Source organism: Monodon monoceros, unplaced genomic scaffold, assembly GCF_005190385.1.
Source record: "Monodon monoceros isolate NGI ecotype Baffin Bay Population unplaced genomic scaffold, NGI_Narwhal_1 Super_Scaffold_11, whole genome shotgun sequence".
Taxonomy (NCBI): domain Eukaryota; kingdom Metazoa; phylum Chordata; class Mammalia; order Artiodactyla; family Monodontidae; genus Monodon; species Monodon monoceros.
In genome coordinates this window covers 28,947,320-28,968,346 of record NW_021703767.1, presented here as the reverse complement: position 1 = coordinate 28,968,346, position 21,027 = coordinate 28,947,320, and the positions used below count along the sequence as shown (strand labels likewise).

General features: G+C 38.4%; 1 protein-coding gene and 1 pseudogene across 3 annotated transcripts in view; both read right to left on the bottom strand.

Moving 5' to 3' along the window:
* Positions 1-3,529: 3,529 nt before the first annotated feature.
* LOC114890236 lies at positions 3,530-7,415 on the bottom strand (annotated as a pseudogene).
* A 2,856-nt stretch (positions 7,416-10,271) lies between these two features.
* Positions 10,272-21,027, bottom strand: part of SAMSN1 (SAM domain, SH3 domain and nuclear localization signals 1) — a 49,155-nt gene continuing 38,399 nt past the window's right edge. For 2 of the 3 annotated variants that reach the window (XM_029214593.1, XM_029214595.1), the window contains one exon: positions 10,272-11,125. In XM_029214593.1, the coding sequence (XP_029070426.1) occupies positions 10,923-11,125 (203 nt within the window). In that variant the 3' untranslated portion in view covers positions 10,272-10,922. Of the gene's footprint in view, positions 11,558-21,027 lie in introns of all 3 variants that reach the window. The other variant, XM_029214594.1, reaches the window with a different exon arrangement.

Genomic DNA, 21,027 nt, shown 5'->3' with positions numbered 1-21,027 from the left:
ACAGAAATTTATTCTCTCCTAGTTGTCTAGGGCGAAAGTCCAGGACCAGTATCACTGGACCAAAATCCAAAGCATGTCTGCAGGGTCACACTTCCTTTGGAGGATCTAGAGGAAAATCCATTCCTTGCCTCTTCCAGCTTTGGGTAGCTGCTAGCATTCCTTGGCTTATGAAGACATCGCTCCAATCATCAAAGCCAACATCTTCAAATCTGTGCTGTGTCTTCACATTGCCTTCTCTTCTTTGCATGCCAAATCTCCTTCTTCCTCTCCCTTATAAGGACACTTGTGATTGCATTTAGGGCCCACCCAGATAATCTAGGATAGTCTCCCTAACTTGAGATCCTTAACTTAATCATGTTTGCAAAGACCCTTTTCCCAAATAAGATAACATTTACAAGGTCCCATGGATTACAATCTTCTGTCTTTGGGGGCAATTATTCAGATTGCTACTTTTTCCCTGTTCACTTTTGCATTAATGACTATGTAGTGGGATTCAAATTGATGTATAATAGTGTACATTTCTCTATGCTCACCGACACAGAAACGAGGGTGCTGTATAAGTGAGTGTTGGAGAACTGTAAACTAAATAACACTTTAAGGAAAATGCTGCCTAAAGAAGCAGGCTTTGGCAAGTAGAGCTCAGAAAGGGAGCTCATAACTTCATGATAATACCTCACATAAATTAATGTTAATTGTCTCCCCCAAAGCAAGGCAATTAAGCAGGTTATTGCACCTACCTCTAGAATTTATTTTGGTATTTCTTGTGGTCCTACCTTTTCAATGGTATTTTACTTTTTACTTTTTACCCACCTCCTTGACAGTCCTTTCTGGTATATTTCATCTGTAAACATAACAAGAGGAGGAAATAAATGACCAAATAAGCACTGATAAACTCTGCAGCAATCAAAGATAAAAGGCTCTAGAAAGACATCAGCATGTGGAGTTTCATTAGGAAACACAGTTCCTAACAAATGGAAAGAATAAGTGTGTCTACATTCCCTCGTTATGGACAGCTAAACTGTCAGTGACCTTGTCACTAACCAGGGAGGAATTCTCTATTTCATTTTTTCCACTGTGTTGAGGTAAGACCCTCTGAACCATGAAAAAGAGGTTTTATTCCTTCAACACATTTTATTCATCTCCTACCATGACAGATATCATGTACAAAGCCCTGGCTAATACAATTGCTTTCTTTCTCCCTGTCAATAGCTTTCCATGTAATTTTTAAGTCTTCAGAATTTTGCAAAGTTGTGTGCTTGGTCATTTACAACAGAACCAAGGTCACAAAAGGACAGCTTAGTTGGAGGGGGGAAAAAAGGAAACAAAAAAAGAGTGCAAAGAAGTTACATAAATGTCCTCTAGCACGTTCCCTGCTCTGAGGGCTAATGTACTGTAGCAATTCATCAGTCATTCTAATAGTCTTTTAGCTTCTGTCTGAAAGCCTACTAAATGCTAACATCTTAAATGTTTAATATTCTAAAACACATTTTCATTAATCATGCAAATTATCTGGGCATCCATATTTTACAATAACTCTCTTCAGAGACTGAGGCCTTAGGCTTTGTGTATGAGAGACCCATGTTAGTGAATGATATTGTAGATGAAATATAACTTAAAGAATTTTAGCAATGAAAAGTTGCTAGTAAAGTTCCAGTAGCTATGTGCCATCATGTTTATTAAAAAAACAAAAATTATGTTAATGTCAGATACTTCTGATTAGGCAGCAAGCAGTGAAAATATGCACTAGCTTCATTCTATTCTATTACGTAGTTGGTGGATGGATGTTAATGTTGGTAGATGGTATATTGTCCTAATAGAAATGACACCATGTTTCATAGCAAAATGGACTGTGGGCTCAGTTGTTAGAAAAGAATAGAATATGAGTTCCTTGCAGTTAGGTTGGCCTGAACTTCACCATGAAAATCTCCATTTATGTTTTGCCAGTCACCCCAATTCCAAGGATTCTTAGTTGCTTGCGAAAAGGAGAAATATGTGAGTGGGCCCCATGAAACAGATGAATGAGGAATTGAAAGAGTAAAGGGCATGAGTTTTGGTAATGTTAGTGGAAATGCTTTACCCTGAAGTTATTTGATTGTCAGCAGGGATGGAGGTTGGTCCTGAAATAGATAGAAGTGACCTGTGACTGTGTAAATGCAGTTGCACTGGACTAACAGAGCAGTGCTCATTGGGCTCAAGAACATGACCTAAGTAACTGGAGGTCATGAGCAATTGTGGTGGATCAGTGCACTAATCCAGCTCCCAACAGGAGACAGATGGCACAATAAAATTAGGATAATTCAAGGAAGGCTTATTTATAAAGGGACTAATTACAAATGTAGGGGAACCATTAAGGGCTGTGTAGGTAGTGAGAGCTAACAGCCACAGAGCTGTTATTAAATATATGCCTCAGGAGACAAGAGAAAGGAGCAGTTATCAGAATTTGAAGGAAAGAGAGTCATTACAGAAAGCCACCTTTGGGGGACCGTTGATTCAGGGGGACCGCCAGCACAAGGTGATCTCATGGAGAAAACAAATACCCTGACTTCACTCCCCTCTCTCCCTTCAGTCTCCTGATGGGACTTTCCATTCATTGAGCCTAACAGGAACCTAAAGGCACAGGTCAAGAATGTGATCCATACAGGTTAGCTTCCCTGAGTGGATACTAGGGATTCACAGGTGGAGAGTGAGGGTGACATGGGAAGTCAGAAACATCTAATTTTAGTATGAATACCACTTCTTTAGTTATCTGACCAAAATTCATAACCACTCTTTTTATGTTTTTCTTATGTTTCTTTTTTTTAAAGCACTTCTTTTATGGCTAGTTTCTTTCACAATATCACCTGATACTATATTCATTATCTTAACAAAATTTCTAGTAGCAATGCTGCTTCCTCAGTACAAAAGCATTAACTACCTTAGCCTCTGAGTAATAAGATATTTTTTAAAAAAAACCCACCTAGCTAGATTCTGAACTGGTTTGCAAGGCAGAAATAGAGACACAAATGTAGAGAACAAGTGTATGGACACCATGGGGGAAAAGGAGGGGTGGTAGGAACTGGGAGATTGAGATTAACATATATACACTAATATGTATAAAATAGATAGCTAATGAGAACTTGCTGTATAGCATGAGGAACTCAACTTCGCTGTACAGTAGAAACTAACACAACATTGTAAAATAACTATACCCCAATTAAAAAAAAAAGTACCTAGGGGAGAAAAACCACATAGCTAAATGCCATCCAGACAGTTCATTATTCTGAACTTTATTCTGAATATTACTATACAGTTTGGTATAACAGTGTGCTTTTAAATATCTGTAATCCGTACTGCTAAAGGAACACGGAAGTCTTCACTTTTTTACATAGTTTGTCTTTTTTTTTCCAGAGCTGTGGAAAGCCTTTATTAGGGCTCTTCTCAGCCCCTCACAGTGTTATAGGAACCACTGGTCTTACTGTTGCCTTTGCTCTTTGGGGACTTGGGAGGAAAGGCAGGAGGAAGACCAGCCTTCCTGGGAGAGAGAAGGCCCTTATTTGGGCCTGAGACCAGGCGGTGGGAAAAGTAGAAAATTCAAGATGAGAGGGGCCTGTTGGGGGCTGGAAGGGGATGGGGCTGCCTCCCAGATTGTGGAGGTCATGGAGTGTGGGCTTTGTGAGAAGGAGAGTGGCAGTAGGAGGCGCCTAGAGTAGGAAGAGCGGATGGGTGGTGCTTCCTGGGCACTGAATGTGTGCACCAGCCAGGGCACGAGGGCCAGGACCAGGCATGGCCAGAGGGTGTGCTTGAGGAAATTGAAGATGTAGAAAAGGCTGATCTGAGGGGGTAGCCCAGCCAGTCCAGGGGGCCCAGCAGCCCCGTGGACAGCACAAGGCAGGCTAGCTTCAGGCTGTATCCCAGGTATGCCCTCTGTACCTGGGCATAGCAGGGAGAGTGCACGGTGATGCCCAGACCCAGGGCGGCCCCTGAGTCATGGCTCAGGGAGGCAAAGGGCCGGCTGTCCAAGTGTACTCACTGAAGCCGCTCACACCACTTAGACGCCAGGTTGATGGACCAAGAAAGATCCAGGCCCAGTGTAAAGAGAGTCCAACAGATGAGGCTGGCACCCAGCAAGAGGACCAGCGAGCTCAACCCATAGAAGCTTAGCTCCTGCTCTATGGGCACCTGGGGGTGTGGTCATCAGCCAGCCCAGGACAACACCAGTTATTAGGCCAGCCAACACCTGGTGAGGGAAATGTGGTGAGAGGAAGACCTGGGACAAGCCAACCGCCAGCAGGAAGGTGCAATAAGCCAAGCTAGGTATCACTCTCACCCAGTGGCTGTAGGTCCAAGTGGCCACCTGGGAAAAGATGGCCATCATTATGGGCCAGAGAGCTGCTCCTGTGATCTTACAGTGTCTGGAAGGGCTGCCTAGACCAGTTTCACAAGAAGAGGGGAACTGGTGAACCTGGGCTGGAGCCTGGCTGTAGTACCCAGACACATGGACCCACCGAAAGGGCTTGCCTCTAAACAGAAACCACATGAAGACAAGGTCAAGCCACTTGGTGATGAGGCTGATCCAGAGCTCTGCAATGCCCACCCAGCGAGAGGCCTAGTAGGCCGCAGGGAAGTAGAATGGAAAAAAGCCAGAAAGTTGACCCAGAGCCACACGTTCTCTAACCAGGGCAGCTGGTTCTGCAGCGCCTCGACCATTGCGATGTCCTCGTCCAGTGTGGACTCTGTGGCGACCAAGGGGCCGGCCCGGCCAGGGTTTGATCAGAGGGTTGGTGATGTGTCCAGGGTCCCTCCTTTGCTGCTGTGAAGATGGATATGTAATATCAAGGGCCAAGATTCCTTCCAGACCAGAGCTTTCTCCTCCAGCACCACTACCCTCCTAGATATTTCGAGATCTCTTGGAGAAAAGGCTAGGGACAACCCAGGGAACCAGGCATCCCAGGCCTGTGCTGAAGCAGGACCCTAAGTTTGCACACACAGCTGGCAAATCGGTCCATGCCTTCCTTCCCCAGCCCAAGACTCTCTTGCTTGAATTCATCTGCTGTTGATTTGGAGGCTGACAGATAAGCCTCTTGATTTTGATGGGTCACCCCCAAAGGCTTTAGAGTTCTTACACATAGAAGGAGTTGATGAATTGCAAACAAGTATGAGTCAAAGTCACACTTCCTCCCAGTTCTAAACTCGCCTTGCCCCTCCCCCTTTCCATAGTTTGCCTTCTAATTATATTTGTCTAGTAAAATATTTAACCATTTCTTCCTGAATCGTGGATTCTAAGGTACAGTAAAAATCCAAAGGGAAATATATTTGGTGTTATATAGAGAGACAGACTTTTTCCCAGAGCATTTTCAATGATTACTGCAGGAATGAATGAGTAAAGGTTTCAAGAATGAATAGTGGCAGAAAACCAACTTACTATTATACATAAGTCTCTGCAGCCCCCGGGTACAAGTACTTCTGTATCTCCTTTTGTTGAGTTCTCTACTTTTTTTTATGAATATGCATATTGGGGAAAAAAGGCTTCCATCTGCTCTCTTTTAGCTGATTCTATCACATTTTTGAACTGTGCATCATTATGGAGCTACAGAGAAAGATGATCCTTTACATTACATATGGATATAAAGGAGAGAAGGAGTTGATGAATTGCAAACAAGTATAATTTATATGGACAAAGTGTGCCAGAAGTGCTTTTCACCCCATTTTACTCTGCAAATGGAATGATTCCTGCCCATTCACTTGGCCTAGTGCCCAAGAACTCAGAGAGGAAAACCATGCCTTTAGCCTATGCATCAGGATTTCACCTCATCCCTGTGAGGACATGGTGCTTTGCACTCAGGCTCACCGGGGCCCCCAGAGGTCAAAAAAAAAATCTCTGAACATACTAATGTTACGTTTTTTAGGTTCTTTTGTCTTGGCTTCTTAATTTATAATATCACACAGACGCACTGATACTCTGTGTATGTGAGAAGTTTGCGTGATGGAGTAGGAAAGGGGGAGTAATGGAAAGCTCATATTTTCCTGGTAGCCTCTCTTTGCTCTTTGATTTCCCATGATAGATCATTTGCTCAGATGCCCGTAAACTTTGCAAATATTTAAATCTTACATTTAGGGTATCTTCCTAAGGGCTTCTTTGTTGGCTATAGCACACTCGGCTGTGACTCTATACTGTAAAGACCAGGGCCTAAGGTGCAGTAATAACCCCAAACCTTTTATTTATTTAATATAGACATTCATTTATATACTTAATCATTTATTCTTCAAAAATGATTATCCCTATCATGTGCCAAGAGTGAGGAGTCAGAGCTAAATACAATATAGCCTCTCCCTAAACTGCCAGGAGTAAACAAAGAAATAGTCTGTCGTGACAAAATGGTCATGAATCTGTAAAGGTCTGTTAAATCACCTGACTCTCTCTCATTGCTGCTGGACAGCACATTTGTCTTAGCCCTCTGGCATTTGTGTCTGAAGAATTTCGTGTCACTACAAAACCATGCCAGTATTATGGTAGCATGTGCACTGCTTTGATTTTATGTTCAGATATCAGTTTTTATGCACATACTGCATGCATTGTGTTGGTGCTTTGAACACATTATCTCATTTAATTGACAAGATAACGTGGAATATTAGTACTATAATTATATAGATTTTGTAGAGGGAAAAAGCTAAGCTCAGAGAATAAGTGACCTACCCAAAGTCACACAGTCCTCAAACCAGGATCTCTGGTCAATGTGTTTAGGTCAACACTGGGTGTGATGAGATGAATTCAGTAGTAAGATAGGCGGTAGCATAAAGTGAGGGTTACTTCTGTCTTATTTTCATAGCCAAAAAACCTGGTCAAATTTAGAAACTGCTGTTCTTTTGCCTGTATTTAGTCCCTATTCATTTTGCTTTCAACTTTCACATAATTTTAGCATGACTTCCCACTTTTATGAAAGAGTACTTGAAGTCTGCATGCTGATGGGTTATACAATTTTCTTTATCGGTGGTGGGGAGATGGAAGTGGTTGTGTGTGTGGGGTGATGAAGTATCTAAAATTTCATCATATTATTTTTCTCAGAACTTACGCCTGTAACGGAAGTTTCTCAACATGAAATGTCATCAATTTGGTCTCACTCAGGAAGTTGCAAGGCACTTGGCTGTAACCTCAGAGAATTGGACAGTGTCTAAAAGCTGAAAATTTTTAGCTCGCTGTCATTTTAGAAGTTTCAAAAGTTATTTTATTTCTTAATGAATTCTTTTTACAATTTAATTGATTTAAAAAAGCTTCTGATAAAATACTTCAGGGTGAAGATACATGCCTGTTTATATCAGCAATAGAATGGTGGGGGGGAGGAAACCAGAATTTAAATCATCTACTTTTTGCTCTTATCAATAAAGTATTATAAAGATTTTATCCATTTACCTGAAATGAAATTTCTCTAACCGTGCATACTGTCACAACAAACTTGAATCTGTAAATATAGGCTATCCCTGGGATCAGAATAATCACTGCATTCCAGAATGGTTTTACAACCTTTCTAAACTGAGAGACTCAGCTGGTTCCAATGGAGAGGCTGTGGCGAGATTGTGATGCAGATTATCTGATCCAAAGGGTTTTTATGGCATAGTCTTGGGCAGCATATATATTCCATGTCTAAATATTGTTGAGTGATTAAATAAATGAGTGAGACTGGTTCTCTCACCAGGTTTCAGCCTAAGCCAGTGTAATCATCTGGTAAACATTAAAATGTCAATCCTTGAACCACCTTCACATCTACTCTTAAAAGACTCAGACTCGTGTCTCTCTCCCAGCCAACAGTGGAAGGTCTAAGTCTCTCAACTACCTCACAACCTTGGATGACCTATTTATTGCCTTTCCACTCCTCTTTATCCAGCTTTCCATGGTCAAGAGAAAAACCTAAGGAAGGTGAGGCTAGAGCTGCAGGGATGGAGTAGGTAAAGTAAAGGCAGCAGTGCTCCCAACATGTATTTCTGCTAGAGTGTCCTTTTCGGTGCTGTGCTCCATGATGGGGCCATCCTACCAGCAACTGCAACCTCAAGGTGTCTTCACTTTCCTCCTTTCTTCTCTCTTTGCATGAATCCAAGTTCTCTTCCTCTGCTTCAGTCTCCTCAAGGCCTCTGCAGCACTTCTGCTCAAAAGTATTTCCCTAAATTCTTGATTGGTACCTTCATTTTGAAGGGATTGAAGTTGTGGCTGAGTATGTTTCACAGGTGATATCCACCATTTTACAATCAGGAAGTTCCTTATATGCTTCCCAACCTACAATTTCTGGGCATCTTCATAAAGAAGCTATACTCTCTTGACCTCCCTGAGGCAGCAGGTTGATTAAAGTTTAAAAATTATGGTCAGTGGTTGTGCTGTGTCCAAGGAGGCCCTAGAATAATCTCTTTGAGGTAGTAGTCCTACCAGGAGTGGGGCCATGATGGAGCCAGCATGTTGGAATTTTGAAATTGAAACATGATTTCCTGCTGTGGAGAGGGAAGAACAGAAAGAGACATGTGCTTTACTCCTGACCTGGGCACTACATCTGGGATTAACTCTCATGGATCTGGAAAAATATGATAGAGATTAACAGTGTAATATTGTCCCCAAGAATTTAAAATAACACTTTGTGTTTCCTGATTTTTCCTAAGGCGTTATGTTTTATTTATTTAAAAAAACTTTTAGGTCACTTTGGAAGGCATTTACCTATAGATTTAGTAGATTGATTTAAACATAAATATGGAATGTGCTGTATGGGAATAATTGTTATATTTAATGCCCTCCAGCGAACAATTCCTAAATGCCCACTCTGTACCTGGTATTACACCAGAGATTAAAAAGACTAAACAAAATAATCTCTGTCACAAGGAGATTACAGTCTCATGTAAGGGCAAGTGTCATAATAAATAAAGTGTAACGTGGTAAGTGTTGTAATCAACAGAGGTACAAGTTGCTATGGAAACACAAAGAGGGGAACGCCAAAGGGAATCATGGAAGGCTTCACAGAGTTAAGTGACTTTGGTGGTGAGTCTCAAGACAGAAAACAGAGGGTGGCTTCTGGATATAGAAAATAGCAGGAGCCACTCCAGGAAAACAAGTAACATAAGAAAAGTTGCCAAGGGAATAGTGAATTCAGGACATTGCAAGTAGATTATTTTGGCTGGAGAATGTAGAGTGAGAGTGGGAGAAGAAAGGTATGACTCATAGAGTAGGTTAAAAATTGTTGGGAAGGATTTTCTATATCCCTGAGGGTTTAAATATTATACTAAAGACAATGAAAAGCCATCAAAAATTTTAGGCTGGGAAGTATGTGATTTAATTTTGTATTAGAAGCTCTTTCTGGAGATCATGTGGAGGATGGATTAGAAGGTAGGGCATTGACAGAATAGAAGTCAGTTGGAAAATTATTGCATCATTTCACACATGAGATTATGAGGTTCCAAAGCAAGACAGCAACTATGGGAATAGATAGAAAGCCATGAATATGAAAGCATTTCTAGAGGTAGGATCCATAGGGCTTGATTACTTATTGAATCTGTATGAAAAGGATACATGTGAGATGAAGCAAGAAATTATTTTCCGCTTTGGGTAACTGGCAAGAAGTTGGTACTGTTAAAGAGAGAGGTAGATCGGCAATAAAACAAGAGAGACAAATTTGCAGAGAAAATCAAGAATTTAGGTAAGTTGAGTTGAAGCTTCCTAGAGTGCAGTGAACTGAATTGTGCCTCCCCCCCATCCCCCTAAATTCAGATGTTGAAGCTCTAAACCCCAGCATATGGTATTTGGAGATGGGGTCTTTGGGAGATAATTAGGTTTAGATTAGGTCATGAGGGTGGGGACCTCATGATGGGATTAATGCCCTTATAAGAAGAAACACCAGAGAGCTTGCTGTCTCTCTCTGCCATGTTGGAGGCTATCTGCAAGCCAGGAAGAGAGGTCTGACCAGAACCCAACCATGCTGGCAACTTGATCTTGGATTTCTATCTTCTGAAACTGTGAGAAATAAATTTCTATTGTTTAAGCCACTCAGTCTATGGTGTTTTGTTATGGCAGCCTGAGCTAATACATACAAGTATTTAGGAAGTTGGATAACACAGATCTGGGTTCAGGAGAGAGACTGAGGTGAGGTAATTGATTTGGAAATTGTATATATATATATATATATATATATATATATATATATATATATATATATATATGTGAGAACTGACTATAAAACCTCGTCTGATAGGAGATATTTTGTCTAAAGTTCTAAGATGAATATACTTTAAATAACACTAGTCTGGAAAATACCAAATGCACATAGTTCTTTTTATTATTAAAATTAGGGTATTTCAAAATTAAAAATATTTACACTTAAAGATGAAGAATCTGTACAATTATTAAAATTAGTTTTACTAAATCAGAATTGACAATATATCATTATCTATACTTTCATACAGACAACAGTGAAGAAATCAACAAAAAATAATTACTAAAACTCCACTGTGGATCAGGATAAAATGTCTCCAGTATTAACTCACACTATGCTTGGACAATTAGTTAAACAGACACACACTCTGTTACTATTCATTCAACAATATACACAAATTCAAAACTGGCAGGTATAAAAAAAGGAAGTTTTTTTTTTTTTTTGCAGAATCATTTTGCACTTATAAAATAAAGCCAAATAAGGCTTATGTCGCACATACCAAAAACTTACGCTATCCTTTTTCTGATACAGGTAAGTGAAATATTAACACGTAGCATTTAAAATGATAAATATACATATTATTTACAATAATTGGGAGCATTAGAGATATGAGCTTTTATGTACAATCATTCCTATTAAAACATTTTAACTTCAGGTTGTATCTGCAAATACTTCCCTTCCTCTCCTTTTTGATCTTTTATTGATAGCTCAAGAAGAGTTAAAATAGAACACATTTGTAGATGTAGAGTTGATAATATGTATTCAGTCACTTGTCTCTGTGATAGTAATCTTCTGTACCATGTTGGACAGATTTTCAGACTCCAGATCTTCTTTACCATTATCTGAATTTTCTGATGAGATATAACAACCAGAGTCCCTTGGGCAGTCATCTAACTGTGACTTATTTAAGGAGATGTCTGGGCTTAAGAATAGGGACACGGATTCATTTTCTTGCTCCTGAATAGCTGTAAATGGAAAAGAGGGCAGCAGTTAGGCAAAGCCAAGAAAAGTTTTGTTCATATACTCATTCATCTTTGAGCTATTTTAACTGTTCCAAACTTGACTTCATTACAATTGAAAATTCTGTAAGTAAACAATATGTTTGTTTACTATAAAAGAGTAGTTTGAACTCAAATATTCAAACCACTGTTTTCTTAGAAGACAAAGTTTTCCCTTTGTTGCTCACTTGCAGTTTCACGGAGTTCATGTGAATGGCTTACATAAGTGAAGATCAATATGGACTCTCATTTTACATTAATAACAAGTTGCCAAAGAAAGCAGATTGCATCCACAGTGTGACTGATGCCTTGTCCAAATACTCCTTAAAGTAACATTAGAAGAAGTCATTTGTAGTTTAAATGTACAATCCAAGTCAGTAGTGATCTTCTCGAACAGTTCTAGAATCATGATAATGTGGATTAATGAATAAAAAATCACTATGGGCAACAATGTACAGTAGGATTTCAATAACCTAGAATTTAACTAATAAAACTTAAGAGTATCCAGAGTTTTCCTGTGTTTGCATTCATCAGAAAAGTAGACATAGAAACCAAGCTGCTTTTATTTTTTTTAATTTTTTGGCTATGCCACATGGCTTGAGGGATATTATTTCCCCCACCAAGGATTGAACCCGGGCCATGGCAGTGAAAGTACCGCACCAAGTCCTAACCACTGAACCACCAGGGAATTCCCCAGGTTGCTTTTAGATAGAAACACTATGTCCATTGAATCTGCCCTTTATAGTTTGTCTGCTACTTCTTTGTTTATAGTTCTGAATAACAATTATTTATATTCAGAGTGGTAATTCTGTGTCATCAAGGCAGTATTCTGGATTCAACAGGCATTATCTTTTTAGAAAAAAAATAACATTAGCAATGTAACGAAAGATATTTCTAAAGAACCTAAGCAGCCCTAGTTTTACTCTCCTCAAGAATATTAAGCATCCGTGTTCTCATTTTCAATGTGAAGTTTCCTTCTTTGCATTGCCTGACACCAGTAAACACATGTTTCTCTGTACCATGAGATGGGTTTCAAGGAAAGGAGATGGATCTTAGGCTACCACCTCTCAGCTGTATCAGCGTGTTTTGCTATTTCCCCTTCTAACCTTGGGGCTTCTCCACTTTGGACATTTGAATAACCCTACATTGGAAGAACATACATTTCAGGGTGGATTAAGACCTCTGCCTTCAGAGGCTATGCACTTCATCCCCTTCCAGTGAGAATAAAGTAAATCCAAACTTCAAAATCTTTGGAAGAAGGAAATTGTGTAATTGTATAATTTTCCTTAATAGACTCTTAAGTAATTTATCTTTTGGAAATCTACCCTTTATCTTGTCTACACATCTCCTGCTTTTAAATGCATTTTCTAGGCTTCAGATATCTTGCCAACATTAGTTTATGGTCCACTGTGTATCCAATTGTTATCAACCTCTATTACAAGAGAGAATTAAGCCCTGGTGCCTCAGCATCCTTGTACATAATGAATTAAGTTCTTATCAATGTATCTACAATGGTACTAGTTATGTACCTTTCATGGAGGAATTGAGTCACTTAAATTATTTTCTGTATTATGTGGTTTATATGGGAAACACAAGTTGAGAAAGGATGGAAAAAATGATAAAAATTTCTTAGTCCACTCATTTTCAAAATGAATCATAACAGTTCTTTTAACCTTTTCCTCAAAGTTTTCATTTGCAACGATGAAACCACATTTATGCCATTCTTCTTAATCTTCTCCACATTTGTCACAACTTTATTTAACTGTGGACTCAAATAGCACAAATTTAAGTCTAGTGATGTTATAACTAGTTCTAGGTATAAGGACCTTTAACTTAATATACACCTATTGTGATTGTTATTTTAAAATGTTAGCTATCATGAAGCATTTTCTCTTTATTAGTTATAATGACCTTCAGGTTTGGGGGCATCTACTTAATATTGACTAGTCTTTATGAGTATCAGTCGTTCATTTTTGTTTCCAAGCCCTTCTTTTATGAAAAGGCAGCACTGAAATGGGACCTCATTCTTTAAGGAAAAGCTTTCTCCTCTTCCTTTGCTTTTCGGTCTTACTGCCACTGAAATGAAAGAGCCAGCCCTGTGTTCCATTAGCCAAGTGTTTCCGGAAAAGGCCAGAGGAATCAGTCTTTTTGCAATGCTTCTTGCCACATCAGCAGTGATCTCCATATTTGGAATGTGGTCCTGTTAGTCAGAATGGCTGTGGGGATAAGGCTGTATTTCCTCAGTTTATATTTGGGCCCATTGCCTCAACACAAAATTGAAAGAACTGAGTTCCTACCCACAGACTGACATCCTAAACATTTGGACTTGGCATAATGAAAACTGCTCCCAACACCGTGTTCTGTTTAGGTTGATTACTGATGGTGGGGCTCTCTTCAAGATGTAAAACTTAGGTTTAAAGAACTCTGATTTCCAAAATTATCTCTTTTCCTTTCAAAAACTAGATACTTAGTTTGTGATTTCATCCTCAGAAGCCACTATACATTCACCTCAAAGAGTAACAAAGTAAACAATATATTTGTTTTTATTTCCACCTGAGAAATGCTGTATCACATTTTCCAAATTCTAGGAATGGTTTGTTTTCAATACAGGTTATTTATCGTAGAAACCTTTCATCTGCAATTTTTACGGAAAAAGGAAATAATTGCTCAGTATGAAAGTTATGCAGCACAGTAATTTACAGAACAGCAGTAATTTGCTAAATGATTTCCTAATGAAATGAAAACATGACTACGCCTCCTCAAAAGCTTCCTACTAGGCTTGCAGTAATTTCAGGCAGGTGATTGGCTGGAGCCCCTCAACTGTAACTATAAAAAGAGAAGGCAGGTCAGTAAATTATATTATGGAAATGAAAGCTATCTAGCATTCAGTTTTTGTATTTGGAGGGTCAAGATTTTCCTCTTCTTGTTTTTTTTTTTTTCATCTTGACGCTAATGACTTAGGGATTGGCACAAACCTAGGTCTTCTGCTATGCGTGGTTTTTCCAGCAGAGGAGATGAATTCACACTAATACCTCCACATGTTCTTTCTAAGTCATTTAGTCCCTTCATGTGTCCATGAAGCCAAGTAAAGCTAACTGACCTACCTAGAAATTGAAACTATAACCTTCATCGATTTTGTCCCATGGTCCAATCATCTGAGCTAACCAGGCAAGTAATACATTGGAATAAGAAACAGTTTGCCTACAAAATTACAGACTTGCCGTAGGGTATATGAGTGCATCTTTTTATACCAAAATATTTCTGATAATATGTTAAGTTAAAAAATTATTATATATAATTTTTCTATTATTAAAATTATGTAAAAACTTAGAGATATCATATAATTCACAAATGAAAGTGTTAAAATTTTAGATAGAGTTCCTCTATATTTCTGGATCATATACATTTTATATTTTATTTTAATAAAGTACAAAAAAAATAAAATGGTACCATTTTTTAATCAAGCCCCTGAATGGTTTGCAAATATCCCCAAAGCTGTACATTTAAAAAATCTGGGTATATTGGAGAATTAGTAAATAATTTGAAAAAGGGTATATCTTATTGCTACCAGCTAACAGCAGGCATAATAGGAGTACAGAAAGCAGCCCCAAACAGTTCTGTACTTTATGTAATAAAAAAATTATGTTAACAAAAAATTATTTAGGAGGTATTTTGTCATAAAGAACTAATTTGAATACTAAAATACTTTATTTCTTACCAAAATTTTTATGGAATTGCATAAAGCCCATGGTTCAACATAAGATAGTCATCAATGGAGATAAAAAGTGGCATGGTGATTAGAACATAAGAGAGCTAATATAATTATTCATAAAATAAATATCGAGTTGTGACATTTAATTAATTAAGTATAGGCAATCTCAATTATACTAAATGTGAAGAAAGCTTTAAGGAAATCAAACTAGATTCCTATTGCTGGGAAAAAGTTCTCATGCCCTAAGGAGAAAAATCTGTCCTATATTCACGTATTAGAAAGTTAAAGATTTAATTAAAAAAATGTAAACTACTAGTTTTTGCTTGACTTTCCCAGTTTTCTTTACCCAAATATTCCAGATTTTGACTTTACTATCTTGTTTTCCTTAGGTATGAAGCCTCTGTTCTTTAAACCAAGTACAATATTATAAAATAATGCAATCCGGAGGGCACTGGAAAATAGCTGGCCAATGAAAGTGCTCCATAAACAATGTGTTTAATAAAAAGAATGTAATGTTTAGATTAATTAAAGGAAATATGAACTAAAGAAGATCAAGTAAGAAATTTGTTGAAATTCAAATGACGGTACCTCTTGGGTCTTCGTATTATCCTCCTCTTGTTCTCTAGCCTGGTACCATCTCCAAAGAGGAAAAACCAGGCTTAAAGCACATCTTAGGATGGCTCAAAATCTCATCCTCATTGGTAGCTCCACATGAGTCACTCAAACCAAAACTCAAGCACTCTCCAGATAACTATGGCTATATTTATTTGTCCAGAGGTAGCATTGTCCATGGAGGAACATTCAGTAGGCAACATGGTGTAACTCTTAATTATTTCTTATTCTATCTGTCCTTAAATTACCTGAATATTTTAATTTTCTATTTAGTGATGATTTGGTATTTATTTCATTTGAATACCTACCCACCTTTTGGAAAAACAACAAGAACAAACTGAAAATAGGAATGTCTTCACGGGAAACCAACCAGTTGCTGTCTTCCCGAGGCCATGAGAGAATATGGAGTTGAAATGACTCTCCCTGTTTGCAGATCTCTCTTTGCATCCTAGCATCGTAGTCTCCTCTCTAATGAGATGTACATCTTTTCACTTACACTCACAACAACTTCCACTCCACTCTGCTGGCTCCTTCAGTAGGGTAGAGGCACACTCACTCAAGATCCAATCACTCAGCACCGACAGGGACAGCACCATTAGGCTGCCACTTCACTCAAGCACACAGTTCCATGAGAGGCTTTGGTCCCAGGAAATGTTTACCGGTGGTTGAGTTGTTGTCACATTGGACTATTTGGATAATGACCAAATAATATTAAAGGCTATTATTCTATTGCTAAATTAGGGACCTTGGAAAATCAATATCGTATTTCTTACAGGTTAAATTAATCCTGTTTACTTCACATGGTGAAAAAATAACCTAACTTCATTATTTTAAAATGTATTATTATTTGGCAAAAATAACATTACCTTGCATATTACTGATCTACAATTTGCTTTTATCATTTAATATGTTTCGGACATCTTCATGTCAGTAGGCATTTCATTCTCCTAATATTTTCCTACTATTTTATTGTTCACATATATCTTAACTTATTTATAACAAATTAATTACTGATGGAAGTTCACATTGGTTTTAGTTTTTAATGAAACTCCTCGTAGTTTAGCTAGTGTTTTTATGCATTTGTAGAAATTAATCAAATTCCTAAAACTGGAGTTTCTGCATTAAAAAGTATGCACATTTTAAACTTGGACAGTTTTTACATTATCTCCTTCTAGAAATGTACTCATTTACACACTTGCACACTCACATGCACACATGGTTAGCGTATACATAAAACGAATCTTGACAACACATATCAACACCCACCTGCCCGTTACAAAAACTTTTGTGTGTAAAGTGGGATTGAAGGGGACTTTAAGTTTTATAAACAGAAAAAAGTTTTGCTCACTATTTGCAGATCTCTTCACTCCCTCATTCAACATGTATGCATTCTACAAGCATCTGTTACCATCCACTCAATGCAAAGTGTGGTGCTAGGGGCTTTGGGAAGGTACATCGTAATAGAGAATTCGGTCTTGTTTGGCCAGGGTAAACACTACAAAGCCATGCCTAGTACACAATCACAGTGCAATATAAAAACAAGTACAGGAATGCCCTACATGTACAGACATTATAAGTGACTGAGGTGGAAATTCTATGAACTCTTTCCTCTGGAGATTGTTCTCTGGTTAAAGTACAAAATGTTTCTATTTCATTTTATTGTTCTTTTTATTATACAGAATATGGCATCTAACATAATTTCAATCTTAGGGGGTAAAACCAAAAAAATCTGAAGAAAGTAAATTTCATAAAGCAAAATTTCTATGACTAGAAATAGATATTAAATGCATATTTATAAATACATAAATGTAAAATGCCTGGGTGCCTTCTCCGTCTCTGTGGATAGTTAGCATATATTTTCTTAAAGGCCCCACATTTCTTGACTCTAGATCCAAATCATACGGCAAGTGGGTTGGAAACGCCAGGCATGCATGTCAGGGGCTAATGCACCAGGCTACCCTGGCACACTGTCAGGCCAACTGCTGGACTGCTGCTTGGCATAGCTACAAGCCTCCCCTGCTGGCAGCTCATGTTCCAGGCTCCTGGCTGGGCCTTGCCATTTGCCCTGTATCGTTTGGGGCAGGGAGGCAGGCAGGAAGACACAACTGGGGATAGCTGAGCAATGAGGGGCTGCTGTGACCACAGCTGGTGCTGACAGCCTGGCACACAACCCACCCTCCCCCCCTTCCTCCTCACTGAACACTGCAAACAAAGGTTGCAGGTAGTAACCTCCAATACGTTATAGACACATTCTAGTATAGTCTGCTTATTCTGTTACTAAGTTGCTTTTGGTTTCCAATTTAAATTTTAATTATCCCTCTGTTATGGGGAAAACAAGATATTTCCATCACCTGTTTTCCCCAAGGACAATAGTACACATTCTCATAGACACACTTTTAAGACACATCAAAGTGCTTCTAAATGTATGAAAAGAGAAACAAGTTCAGAATAAAAAGAGCTGTTTAACTATAAACAGCAGTTACCTATCTTATTATTTTAAAGAGCCATTTCTCAGCAAGGCAAAGGGGTTTTGAAGGTTGTGTTTATGGAAAAACACACACACATATATTCTCTATTCTCTTTTTTCCTTGCTGGGAATATTTACTCAAAGTAAACAAACAATTTTAAAATTCAGAAGATAAATAGAGAAAATCTAATGTGCACAAAATAAACAGATTCTGCTCTTTTGCTCCTTCAAGAGCTGAGTACTTCACCCTAATTCTTCTTCTTCTTCTAACCTCATCTAGATTCCCAGCTGAAGGAGCCAGTAGCCTAATTCTGCTCAGTTCTAATGCAACTTGAGAACAAATTCAGAATATCTCTGTACTGGTCTTGCCTGGGATTGCAGAACCCAAAGTCGTTATTCTACTCCAGAGGTAATACTGTGATCAGCCCTAACACCACTCGCCAGCCCTACTGTCAGCTTCTTGGAGAAGCAACTTTACCTCCTGTCAAGTAGTGACCTAAAAAAGTTTAATCCGGTTAACATTTTCAAGGTCAGAGTGGGTACAATGCTATCTATTTTGGCCTAAGAGAACAGGGAAATTGCTTGCTCTAAGTCTTAGATTTCTGTTTGTCCCTGTTCCATCCCCCATCCTCTTGGTCCCTCTAGATGTATTAAAGGCTCACATGGAGCTTGTGGTCTTTTCTACCTAATCTCAAAGCTTTAACTCCTGCCCTCAAAACAGGGGCCCACTCTGCTCAATTTTTATATTGAATGATAAGCAAAGCAAAACTTTCCAGTTTCCAACCTAAGAAGCAATGAAACTCTAAACTAGGAATTTATTGACATTCCCCCAAACTGACATTATTCAGTGATCAAAATAAAATGCATACATAAAATCCTGGCCAATTTGCATACCCCATTCTTAAACACGCACAAAAAGCTAACTATTTTTAACCTATGACTATGACATGCGTTTGTTTTTCATAACGTCTCAGTTTTATACAACCATACGTTCAAGGTCTTTATCATTCAAGGTACACGAAGGTTGTGCATTTAATCTTTAGCATGGTTGTAGAAGATATGATTCACAGAGTAGAGAATAGATAAAAATAAGCATGCAGCAGCATGGTGCCAAATCATCAGAACTCACCATCTTATCAACAAATAGAAGTCATTCTTCTTTATTTCTTGAGCAAAGCAGTTTCATATAAGATAAATAGCTTTCAGTCAGAATAGCCTAACGTGCAATATGCATCTTTTTGACACGTATATTCTAATACTACTTTAGACCGGTAAGATTAAAGGAAGAAAAATCTCAGGGCTGTATGTTGACAACAAACACTGGCCGAATCTACATTTTGTCCATTTTTCATCTCCCAGAATTTGACTCAGTGTGGGTATGTTTGTACATTACTGGATATTATTAAATGATCAACCTCTAGTGACCTTCAAGTACTGTTTTCTGAAGTTTTATAAAGAGAAATAATTCAGGGAATTTTTACTTTTTTAGGTCAAACATGGAAAGTCACATCATGCTTTGGAGATACTGTCTTTTGTTTTCAGAGACCAGGGCGTAGCAGAATGTATTTCTAATAGATTTAGGAGACTGGGTTCTAGGTATGTGACCTTGAGAAGGCTACTTATCTACTTTAGTTTTAGTTTCCCCATCTTGTATAGGAAGAATTTGGGTCAGACGGTCTTTAAAATTACACCTAGCTCTAATATGGCATCATCCATAAGTTATTCTTTTGTTAACATGGAAAGTAGATGGGTGATGAGGGAGGCCTTCAGTGGCCCATGCCTTTGGCACTGGACTGAGCTTCCCTCTGTGGGTCTCTGCTGAGCACACTTGTCTGGCTGAAAGCCCTGTTTCCCATGGCTCTCAGGCCCCTTCATTCACAAATCCCCCTTCATTCACAAATCTTGTTTCAATGAGGCCATAGTAGCCTTTCACCTTTCAGGGCGTCATGCTGTCGCAAAGTTTCCGTTCTCACTTAAATATTAACTTCCACTTTCTGAGATGGAAAACTGAACTGAAGCTCTTGGGAAAATTGACTAAGCAGTAGAAAACTTGAATTTTCAAATAGTCACTGTTCTATTCATATCTACCAGTTTGTATGTGTGGAAGAAAGAACTTGGATTTTTAGAGTAGACTGCCTTTGATTAAAACTCCAGCTCTGCTACTAATCTAGCCGTTTGGCCTCTTTGAAATTCATGTCTGCAATATGTTCTCATCTATAAAATGGGCAAAATACCTACATGGATGTTATTGTAGACGAAAAGCAATTATTTACAAGTGCTCAAAAAATACTCTTCTTCCTCCCTCTACTTCAGCATCAACTTATTTCGGAGAGCATTGACAATGACACTGAAAATTATCAATTACAAGAAATCTACAGAATCCATTTCTTAGCGTAATATTGCTTAGTGAGGATCCATGTTCTGAAATGATGAGATGTGAAAGAAACTGCCTCATTTCCTTTGAAGATATTGCTATACCAGTTTACACTGATCAGTTTTGTTTTGGCTTGTACTTTTGAGTAAATAGGCTACTTTCTTAAGTTTGACGTGTGTCTGCCTCTGTGACACAATTCCTCTCTCTTCTGCATCTCCTAGCCTCCACAACTTCAAAGAATGCATGCAAACTCCTAGGCCAAAGGATGAAATCAATTCTGCGGGTGTCAAATTAGTGATGCATGTGAAAACTCTTTGAACAGGATGAGGATCTATGCAAACTCAAGACAGTAAGTAAGGATTAAGTAAGGTACAGTTTCTAAAAAAGTAAATTAATTCTCACTAGATAAAAGGCCAGTGTATAATACACATGTGCAGTTCAACTATGCCATTTTGTGAGGCATATGAGGGAGGATATAGGAAAGCTCACGAAGGGACAGTCAGGAGACCTGGGTCCTAAATAGAACTTTCCTCTTTACTCTCAGTCTGGGCTGTGTAAGAAAGTATAACATAGCATCACAAACACTGGTCCTAGCTTTCTAATTCACTAAGTGCGTGAGCTTGGACAAGTTGCTTATCTTCTCAATTTCTCATTATAATACTATATTATTATATAGTATTATATAATATAATTATATATATATA